Source organism: Alosa pseudoharengus, unplaced genomic scaffold, assembly GCF_046254945.1.
Source record: "Alosa pseudoharengus isolate Yale_2024_CS ecotype anadromous, Long Island Sound unplaced genomic scaffold, YU_APseudo_1.1 YU_APseudo_1.1_scf_22, whole genome shotgun sequence".
Lineage (NCBI taxonomy): Eukaryota > Metazoa > Chordata > Actinopteri > Clupeiformes > Clupeidae > Alosa > Alosa pseudoharengus.
In genome coordinates this window covers 20,064,899-20,076,721 of record NW_027468680.1, presented here as the reverse complement: position 1 = coordinate 20,076,721, position 11,823 = coordinate 20,064,899, and the positions used below count along the sequence as shown (strand labels likewise).

The 11,823-nt window shown below is 44.7% G+C and overlaps 1 protein-coding gene across 1 annotated transcript in view; it reads right to left on the bottom strand.

Annotated features, from left to right (window-relative positions):
* ldlrap1b (low density lipoprotein receptor adaptor protein 1b) overlaps window positions 1–11,823 on the bottom strand; it is a 48,423-nt gene that overhangs the window by 19,724 nt on the left and 16,876 nt on the right. Inside the window, exons 2-3 of the mRNA XM_076299297.1 lie at window positions 2,052–2,194; window positions 112–224 (exon numbers count right to left, since the gene is read on the bottom strand). Coding sequence (XP_076155412.1) covers window positions 112–224; window positions 2,052–2,194 — 256 coding nt within the window. The remainder of the gene's footprint in view (window positions 1–111; window positions 225–2,051; window positions 2,195–11,823) is intronic.

The following is an 11,823-nucleotide window of genomic DNA, read 5'->3' as shown; positions in this document are numbered from 1 at the left end:
ATTACAGGGCTGACAGAGACAAACTGGAACACAGACAGTCCCACCCAAAGAGAGCAGTGTGTGTGTGTGTGTGTGTGTGTGTGTGTGTGTGTGTGGGGGGGGGGGTCTCACCTGTATATGGAGACATTCTCTATGAGCTGGTTTGAGGCACTGTCGTACAGGATGATTCCTCGTGGGGAGACTACTAACGTCACTTTCTGCAGCTTCTTTCCACTCGCTTTTGCCTGAGGGGAGAAAGTGAGGGAGAGAGGGAGCAAAAGAGAGAGAGAGAGAGAGAGGGAGAGAGAGAGAGAAAGAGGGAGGGGAGGTGCGGAGAAAGAGAGGGAGGGGAGAGGGGAGCAGAGAGGAGAGAGACAGAAACAGAATAAACTGGTATGTTTTTGGGAACTGCCAAGTAAACCACTAGAGAGAACTCTGGACTGGCAACAGTAACTTTAGAGAAGCAAACAAAGGGGTGAAAAAAATAAAACTCTGATCTCATCCACAAACCGGCAGATACACTGTGGTTCCTAATCTCATATTCTACCCTCAAGGAAAACACTAACACAGATCTTTCACACACATAAAAACATACTATGTGTGAGGGGCCGTGTTTGTCTGCTTGTTACCCTGTCGGGAGGCAGTGAGTTTGTTCTCGTGGCCTTGTTCACGCAGCCCAGTCAGCCCCGGGCTGCTCAGACAGAACCACACCCTGCCTGCCGACCAGAGGGGGATAATTATTACTGTCTAAACTAGTGCAGTCTCCAACACAAACGTATGCACACGGAGTTAGAGTGAGTGTGTATCTGCGTGTGTGTATGTGTGTGTGTGTGTGTGTGTGTGTGTGTGTGTGTGTGTGTGTGTTTGTGTGTGTGTGTGTGTGTGTGTGAGTAAGTGAGGGATGTTTATTACGGTCATGCTGATTCAAGGGCATGCACTTCCCTCTTTTTAAACAAGCGCACTCTGTCTTTAACAAAGGAGGTGGGCCCTGGGCAGGAGGTCAGTCTAGTGGTATTCCAAACAAAAAACAACTCCAAACTGGGCAGACTTTCCACTGGCCAGCGTAGAAAAACGCAGAGAATGAGGCCCACTGCAAGCCCCCCTGCCCCCTGTCCATCAGAAGGAGGACCAGACCAGTAGCTCAAGGGAGGGCTTCTTCAAGCGAGCTGGCGTTGGCAGGCATGTGATGGGGAGTGAGACAGAGTGGCTCCAGCGTTAAGACTGCAAGGACGGAGAGCCTAAAGCTGCACGGGAGGAGCAGTGCAACTGGGGAAAAGGGGATTCTGAAGGTTCCCTGGGAAGGTTAAGGTTCTACACAGAACCATTTCCACACAAAGAGCCCTTTGTTGATGAAGTGGCACATCTGAAGGGTGCTTCACAGTTGAAATTGATACAGAGGCGAGTTTTAAAATAGCCTGCAGAGGAGCTCTAAAAAAGCCGGTCGGGGGCTGAAAGTAACCATTAAGGTTTCATCTGGGAAGACGAGCCAGAGAGTAATAAAGCACTGTGGAATGTCTCCTTTTTGTATACTACACGCTTTCTAGTGTCTAGGAGCCACAGATGAACATCCAAAGCACTGTACACAAATGGGAGATTTGTTTCAGAGAGGAGGTGAGACAGGATGAAGGACAGTTTTACAACATGGTGTCCAATAACCTTACATGGGCATCCACAAAATATCTGAGCACTCACAGAACACTCAACCTGATGTTCATCTAGTTGTTGAATGAATGTACATCTACAAAAGGCAAACACTTAATGTTACAATATTATAAACATCCACAACATCCATGACAACGTTTGCCACAGACCCAGAGAATAACTGGAGCACCACACATCTACAGTACGCAGTTCTCAGTTGGAATCTGCACAGCTAGTTTCAGCTCCAGCTTTCACAACGTTTTGAATTGGTTTGTAACACATCAATCATTCACACGTAAGTAGACAATACCCCCCCTATGGATGCCCTTAGACTTGCACTGTAGTACAGGTTTGGCTCTGATAGAGCACACAAGGTCACCATTAATCTGACCGGTGACCTCGCGACACAAACAGGGCAGGGTTGGGCTCACCGTGGCAACAATCCTCTTGACGGCGGCGGCGGACAGCTCCTCGCCCTTGGGCTGCTCGACCAGCGTAACGCCCAGGTACTTCAGCTGGAACACCATCCCCTCCAGCAGAGTCTCCCGTGTGTCCGTCCAATTCTCTGGCAGCTCTGAGCAGAGAGACACATTGACAAAAGATTAATGCCCCATCCTACAATTTTCACATTGGCACCTAAGACACGCAAATATCTATAAAAAAGCTTTAGGCCTAAAACAAGGGCTGAATAGGAATGTACCAGGCAGACACAGACTATGTATCCCCATAGAGATTTTTCATCTCAAAAGATCTGTTTTGATTCCAGTGTTTGTTACATGAATGCAACACCCTGATATAGGGTACAGGTACGCACAGCCATACGCTCACATAAGGATTAGGTGAGGAGGAAGAGGAGGGGGACAAAAGCACCTGTTTTATCACTCACTTTCCCAGAGGCTCAAGGACACACACACACATATGTTTCAATCACTGAACTCAAATGACGCCTGTCCTTCATTCAATGTCATAAAACAGGAAAACATCATTATCAACCGAGAACACTCTCCCTACCCGACTGGGCTCTCAAGGCCAAGCAAGGCCCACACACCCCCCCCCACACACACACACACACACACATACATTCAAAGTGAGAAAAACAGATGCAACACCTCCAGCCATCAGATAGTGCCAAAACACTTAGGTCAGTGTGCCAGATGGGAAGGTCCTCTCCAAGATCAACATCGGTTAAGCGGTGCCGCCACATACCTCCTTTTAATCTACATCAGAAGCTATGGGCTGGGAGCATGCAGCATATTTCACATTCCATTAAAAGATGGTCAGATTGGTTGGTGTGTGTGTGTGTGTGTGTGTGTGTGTGTGTGTGTGTGTGTGTAAGAGAAAGAGAGGTATTAAAAGAAAGAGCGTGTGGCTGAGAGAGAGAGAGGACCATTAAAAAGACTCCTGGCGATTTACAGTCCTTGTTCCTGGTGATGGTAAAATCCCTCCCAAGAGCGGTCACTTTCATAGGAGAGCAGCAGCTAACGAGCTTCCCAGCTGAGCTGTAGGGGTCACCGAGTCATCTCCTGCCCTGCACACCTGCGGCCTCAGTCCGTAATTCAACCATGCAGCAAGCCATTTCAAGTTCAAGGACAGACCCTTTCTAGAGGTCTCTGAGAACAGACTGGGCTATTAATTAGGCTACACATTAACACAATTTTTAAGATTAGGAGATGGAACTAACGAACCAAATCATCCAGCTTCCTATGTGTAGGGCATTAGACCTTACTAAACCTCCAAACTTTCCACTTATTCAATTATGAAGTTAATAAGCAGCCTTAGATATGACCTGGAACTGAAGACATAATACATTACTGTAGATAACAGTAAACCAGTTTAAAAAAAAAAAAATCACTTGAACAGTATGTAGGGACAAACGCCTGACATTACGATGATCATACGATGATCAAGACAGCACTGTGCCAGTAAAGAGTGATGATTTTGATCTCCACTGTGATACACTGGACTTTCAGAGTGACCTGAGAAGCCCTTTGGTCCAGTACAGCCCAGGGTCTGTGGTCTCGTGGCTTCTTGGCCTAATGTGTGGGGTGGGGGTCAATGGCTCTGCTGAGTCCGGCCATTTCTGTGTGGATCACCCTGGGGAGCTGAAACCGACAGCCCACAAGCAGAGGAGCCAGCAGCCTTTGGACTGCTTATGGGAGGGGAAACCACAACCAGATAAGCAGGGCTATCAGTCATCTCTCTGCATTCCAGCACAAACTAAAATGATACCATTTTCACCAAGCCAGCAGCAATCAGCCAGGCAGATCCAAGCAGGATGGCGAACATCCTGACACACACAGGGATGCTACATCACGGTCTTAAAGTTATAATAAACAGAGTTGACCCAAAATAACGATTATAATAGTAACACCAGGCATTTGGTTCAACTGTCAATCTGAATGATTTCTCCTCCACATACCCTTCACCAGTTTGGGTTGGTTGTTGTTGTTGCCAGGCAATATCTCAGATCATGTTTCATTGAGCTTGAGGAATATCTTAGCTGAGAAGAGTATGGTCAGTCCGATTTCAGAAAACTGGTGCACAAGATTGATCCAGTGCTTTTAAAGATGAATTCAACTACTTGTGACGTCCTTCCCACCCAAAATGAATCCTGCGAGTGAGCGGCCAGACCACAGGGAATGCAGTGAAATATTGGGGGTTGGACACGTTAGCGTTTTGGAGTTAATGAACGATAAACCCCAACAACAGCCTTCCCATTCACAGCCAACTGTAGAATATTTAAATGCAGAGTGAAGTTGTGTCATAAAAGCACAAAAGCATTTTACAGCTGATAAACCCCTTCTGTTTACAGGAAAAAATCAATGCATCTTAAAATGTGTCCCCACTAACAGGAGAGAGAATGAGTTGGCAAAAACAGTGCAAATGAGAAAGACCAAGAAAGAGAGAGAGAGAAAGAGGGGACAGGAAGGAAGGATGAAAAGGGGATGTGAGAGAGAGAACATTGACTCAATGCCAGATTTAAAATGGTGTGTTCAGCAGTAATTGGCGCTTGTGGTTTTCCTGGGACTTGTGATGCTTCTTGACCGGGGCTGCTCGTATTACAGCCCACTGCACACACCCTCAACTCGTATACCATCATCCAATCTGCTCAGCACAATCACCTGGCCTGTGTCCACACTCAAACACACACACACACACACACACACACACACACACACACACACACACACACACACACACACACACACACACACACACACACACACACACACACACACACACACACACACACACACACACACACACACACACACACACACACACACACACACACAGACACAGACACAGACACAGACACAGACACACACACACACCTCACTTAAAGACAATCATCCTGACCTGAACAACAAACTGGCCAATCTCCAAACCACTCATCCCTTGCCTGACCACACACTCACAGTGGACATTTAGTTATCCATAATGCTTGTAATCATGAGCCGGCCAGTCACCAACCATCCAGACCCACACTCTACTCTCCAAATGACCGTTCAATCCCATTCTCTCTCTCCCCACCCCACCTACCCCCACAGCACTCTTGCTCTTAAACCTCCAACCCTAATGACCCCCCCCCCCCCCCCCAATTCCAACCCACACACACACACAGACACACGCATTTAGCCGGCCCATTTGAAGGGAATTAGCATGGGTGCTTTTAATGGACTGGACGAGCATGGCGTCTCTAACGACCTGCATCTGGGTTCCATCCAACGTCCATCACACTAAACGGGGGGAAAACCAGGGCAGGGCCAAAGCCTGAATGGGACTCCAGTCTCTGCACCAATCGTTAAAGGTCAGAGGTCAAACTGCAAGCCAAGCTTACCACTTAGTCCATGCCTCACTTGCCTCTTTGCCCACCTCTGCTCATCACATAACATGCCTTGACATTCAGCCACCGCAAAACATCAGTTGAAGCTGATCAAATGCCCCTGCCGTTTGACTACGCTCATTTGGAACGTCCTTTGTTTGTGGGAGTGCTGTTCTCTATCATGATGTATTACGTTGGGTAAAGCACTTTGGGTTAACCCTGATAATTCAATTTACATATAGCACATTGTATGTGACTTGGCTACTTCTGTTATTGATAAAAACATGATTGTACAAGCTTTGTGATGGGTTGCTCTTAGATTTACATTAGGGTGTTCACACTTCCCTTTCAGGATTCCAAACAAACTCAGATCGATGACTCACCAATTTTTGTGCATATGTGAACACGCCAACCAAACTCAGACCCCTCTAATGCGAACCGAACTGAGCCCACCCACCTCGAGAGGTAGTCACATTGTTCACCATTTTTCATGATCTGCCAGGCTCCATCAAACTCTTTTTGCATGTAGAAAACATAGGAGTAGCCTACATACTGAGCAGTGTAGTTAACAGGCTGCTGTTCACTTTTGATTTTGGACATGAGCTAAAGTTGGACATAGCAATAGTAACCAGGTGGAGCGGGCCTACCACTGAATTAAACAGTGTGACTGACTGGAATGTTGACTGACAGTCCAAAAGGATATTTTCAATAACTTCAGATCAGAATTCATTCTGAAAATATATTATCATATGTATATTTCAGAAAAAAAAAAATGAAACAAAATCACCAAAATCCCTTTTGTTTTGGTCCACTTTCTGGTCCCCTTTTAGTGGACTGAGTTGGGTTCTTTTAATAGGCACTATATGTGGAAAAACACTTTAAACTGATTACTGTCAAACCAGACACCAAACTTGTCAGTGTGAAAACACTGAAGCGCACTCAGGCGGAAGAACACAAAATGAGACATGGCTTTGATCTACTATAGTTACCTTATATTATGGAATAAACTCCACTGAAAACTAAAACTATAGACACTCCTTTGAGTGTTCCAAGATATCAGGACTGACAGCCGTTATTCATACTCAATAACTCTAACGGTGATGGGGTTTGACATGGCTTGTTCTCCAGGACACTGTATCTAGAACAGTAAATCCTCTCCTTACATGGCTTGTTCTCCAGGACACTGTATCTAGAACAGTAAATCCTCTCCTTACATGGCTGGTTCTCCAAGACACTGTATCTAGCTAGAACAGTAAATCCTCCCCTTACATGGCTTGTTCTCTAAGACACTGTATCTAGAACAGTAAATCCTCTCCTTACATGGCTTGTTCTCCAGGACACTGTATCTAGAACAGTAAATCCTCTCCTTACATGGCTGGTTCTCCAAGACACTGTATCTAGAACAGTAAATCCTCTCCTTACATGGCTTGTTCTCCAGGACACTGTATCTAGAACAGTAAATCCTCTCCCTCTCTTTTCCCATTGCAGCGCCTCTCCCTCTTCTCTTTTCCCACATACATGCACACACATGCAGAGAGCCTAAGTGTAGGCGTTTGACTAAAATCCCAGTGGGCTGACAAGGAGTTAGGAGCTGGATGATCATGGTAGAAATAAATAGGACTTAATGAGGTTTTGCAATAACACCGAAGAGTTTATATATAGTTCCTGACGTGCAAAGGCTTTTAAACCATCTGCAGTTACTCTACTCTGTGTTGTAGTCCTTAAGAACTGTGGGAATTCTGCCAACTCTGGCAGTGGTGGTTGAGCGGGTGAGGATCTAGCCACACTACAGGTATGCTTTCTAGCTACGGGCTTGGTGACGGGCTGTGATGTGCGAGGGCTAAGTGGTGGCCGTGTGCCTGCACTTCAAAGGCTTCGCTGCCTCACCGCAGCAGACAGTGCAAGCTGGGGCCGCAGCCCAGGGGCATGATGGGAGGAGGGTGAGCTGATGGAGGGACACAGCTGCTGTGGCAACCGGCGGGCGCGAGGCTTTGGAGCGCACCGTGTGAACTTCAAAGCCAAGCGTGGCTAATAGGGCTAATCAAACAGCTCTTGGTTGCACACAAACACACGAGAACACAAGGAAGGAATCACACACACACACACACACACACACACACACACACACACACACACACACACACACACACACACACACACACACACACACACACACACACACAGGTTAAAATTCAAGGTCCAGGGGTGATGCAATCATGTGAGCGGAACAGGTGCTTTTGTGACCTCATTCCCACTGCAGAGCTTGTGTCTTGTGTACATCTTAAACTCCACTTGTCAATAACTGAACCACTCCACAGAGCAATAATGTATTGATGTGTGTATGTGTATGTGCATGAGTGTGAGATAGGTCTGGGACAACGCGTCGACGTAATCGATGACGTCGACGCAAAAAATACGTCGACATAAAATATGATCGTCGATTCGTCAAGCATAACATGTGCTGCTAAATATTTTTAATTTTACACCTTCAGTGTTTTCCATACGTTGACTAATCTGTGGCTGGGCACCACAAAATCAAAACCGACCACCACACATTGATGTTCTATGTTGTAGTCCTACTAAATTAAAGATAAGATAATTTCATTGAGCTGCACTTTTTACTCACACAGCCTTTCCTCCCCCCGCCCGCTCTCTCTCATAACAAGCCCGCTGCTCCTCCTCTGCATGTGCATTTAACAAATTATTGGGGGCCAAGCAGCGAAGGCACCCATTGAGTTACTAGCTTTTCCTATTATTACACTTCCGCCATTGGAGTCTATGGCAGCCCATAGAACGCCTGGCAGATTTTTTGGCAGAAAGTTTCGGGACACTCCACTGACCGCTCACACTCATTTACGGACCTCTAAACCCAGCCATCTAGCGCCACCAACAGGTCAAAATCTGGCCGAAAATTGAACCGCTGGGTCTAAAGTTATGAAATTTAGCACACTGATTCAGCACTGTCCCATGATCACTCAGCCGCACAAACGATACTTGCCAGATTTTTCAATTTCATTTTTGTTTGCCCATGACAGCCAATCAAATACGGCGACGAAGCCGCCAAACAGGAAGTGGACTAACATCTCTGTGACGCTTTGAGTTAACATAACAGAACTCGATACCATTAGTCAGGACACTGTCCCAATCACTCACAGCAATTTTCATGCATATACATTGAACACTCTAGCGCCACCACCAGTTCAATGCTGGACATGCCTTCATGCGCTTGATCCTTGACTCTTTTGTCTGATTTTCACAATTCAGGTAGCGTCTGAATCTATGGACCATCCCGAGTTCATCGACCCCTATCCTGTCACTTTCCGCCATATTGGACCTCCGCCATATTGGATTTTGTCCAAACTCTACGAAAAGTTTCAGCGGTTACAAATTTCATCCGATTTTCCCAGAACTTGGCGGAGATGATCTTCAGACCGAGCCGCACAAACGATACTTGTCAGATTTTTGAATTTCAAGTTTATTTGCCCGTGACAGCCAATCACACATGGCGACGATGCCGATTAACAGGAAGTGGGCTAACATCTCGGCTACGCTTTAATGTATGAAGTCCAAACTTGGTACAGGGACTTGGTATCTGATTGTGAGGACGAACTAGGAAATTGGCATCATTTGGCCTCTATAGGGGGCGCTGCAATACAGGAAGTGAGCTTGTATCTCAGCAACGCTTTGATGTATGAAGTCCAAACTTGGTAAAAGGACTTGGTATCTGATTGTGATGACGCAATAGGAAATTGGCATCATTTGGCCTCTATAGGGGGCGCTGCAATACAGGAAGTAAACTTGTATCTCAGCAACGCTTTGATGTATGAAGTCCAAACTTAATACAAAGACAAAGTAGCTGATTGTGAGGACATGCAAGGTCTCATTTGGCCTCTAGGGGTGCTGTAATAGACAAATTGAGCTCAAATCTCAGCAACTCTTTGGTGTATGAAGTCCAGGGACACGGTAGCTGATTCTGAGAACGCACAAGGACATTGGTGTAATTTGCGCCTCTAGGGGCACTATTTCTCAGCCATTCTTTATCCAATTGCAATCAAACTTGTTGTGAGTGCTTGCTTATGCCATGGCAACTCCATTCCTGCTATAGCGCACTGCTTGGCCCCCACATTGCTGCTTGCAGCTATATTTCAAAATTGTCGTTGCCACATAAAAGCACTGCATAGAACCAGAGGTGGAAAGTAACGAAATACATTTACTCACGTTACTGTATCGAGTAGTTTTTCTGTGTATTTTGTATTTTTTAAGTAGTTTATAAAATCGGTATTTTACTTAATTACATTTTTAATGAAGTATTGTACTTCACTACATAAAAAATCCCATCCGTTACTTGAGTAAAAAAAAAAAGTTAAGACTAACGAAAACAGAGAGGGAGAGAAAAGAAATCGCGCCCTAAACCACTAGCCTAGTGATAATGATCAGCATGTAGCCTACAACAGGACATGAATCAAGCTGGCGCCATGCAGTCTTTCTGAAAGTGATGGAGATGGAGCTGGATCACGAGATGCATCAGATTACATGTGTAGCCTAACCTATGAAAGTGTATTTTCCGCTATTTCAATGGGTTGTCTCAGTTCGTTTTAGCACTAATGATAGCGGAGATATTCAAGCAAACACCATGGGATTAACATTACGTGTTTTGACGTTTGTGCTCACCTTTCTTTGGAAAGAAGTTTATTAGCAGTTGTTTCCCCTCATTTTGATGTCTCTCTTTTTAGTAACCTGACTTGGCTTTCTTGGAGAAAGACATTGCACCAGCAGCACAACAATTAGCGGTCCACTACTAGCGATGCTCAACTAAATAAACAAAAGATAGACTACCTTATGAATCGTGCAGGCGGACTAAACCATTTAGCTCTTTAGCAAGGGAGAGTGAGAGTGACCTTAGACAGTTTTCACTATGTTTTGTATACAAAATCCAGTCAGTCAAACTTTAAATTTCGTCTGACATTCATTTTGACATTTAATTTGGAAGTTAAAATATTCAGGTAAAATAAATATATGGTGGATATAGATATATATATATATATATATATATATATATATTAGGGGTGTAACGGTTCATGTATTCGTATTGAACCGAAACGGTACGGGCGTCACGGTTCGGTGCATGCATTTACACGGAGAATACACGGTATAAAAATACATAAAACTCGTGTGCGGATTAATTAATGTCATGCGCAATTACTGTTAAGTAGCGAGAGTTACGGGAGTTCTTTAGCGACACCTAACGCTAATCTGTAGCCTCGCCTTAGCTCTGATTGGCGCCTATGTTTTTTTTGTCAGGTCGTCGGTCGAGTCCGTCAGTCATTAGCAGCACTAAGGTTAGACCCACAAGAGTTAGAGGATCCGCTGGTCTCTTTAAGATCGCAAGTTTGAGAACTATAGTTACAGTAACGTTAGTACAGGCGAAAGAGTGGTGGATAAGATGAAACTGTGTGTCGGCGTTGTTCAGCAGTTGTTGGGTATGTGAGTGGAAAAAATGCTACACATATTCGAAGCCATCACCCAGATGATGTAGGCTACCAATCACTGAAACGAGGGGAAAAAACTTCCCCTGCGCTTCAGCAGCCTTTGGATACAAATAGGGCCAAAACCTATGGCTTACATTAAATGATTTCGTAATGACAGAAAGCTATGTAAATCGCGTGGTAATTACCTTTATGTTGGGGTAACTTGTAACTTCTCACATGAGGTTCTGGTAGTGTTAAGTGCATAGACAGTAAAATAAAGTGACAACGCTAACCAAGCTAATAAACAAACCATGCTACGGTGAGTTAACGTCAAAGGGCAAAGTCACGTGACTTCTAGTTGTAGTCTGTTTATGAAATGAAAGGAGCCATTTCGTTTTTTAAAAAAAGGCAAAATAGTGTGATATTTTCACAGTTAGTAGGCTAGATTATTACTTTACACACAATAAAAAAAATATTGAGGCAAATTGTAGACCCTTTATATAACTAAACACAGATGTTGAAGGTCTTGCTTAAGTGGATTTTTAAAAATCATTTTTCTATGTAATTTGCACTTTCAGAAATAAGAGATGCTGTAGGCCTATTTTCAGTTTTATAGCTGATTGTCTTATTTTGTTTACAAGTTACAGATGGAGTCTGGGTACTTATTGTACTGTTTAGCCTACATCTTACACACTTCAGGCTGTTGCAGATGGCTCAGGGAAGAGACTGTATGACACTAGGTGGTACAGCCTGAGACATGTACAAAAAAAAATGCTTTCTGCATTTTTGTTTTGCTTTTCCCTCCATTGTACCGAACTCGTACCGAACCGTGATGTCCGAACCGAGGTATGAACCGAACCGTGACTTCTGTGTACCGTTACACCCCTAATATATATATATATATATATA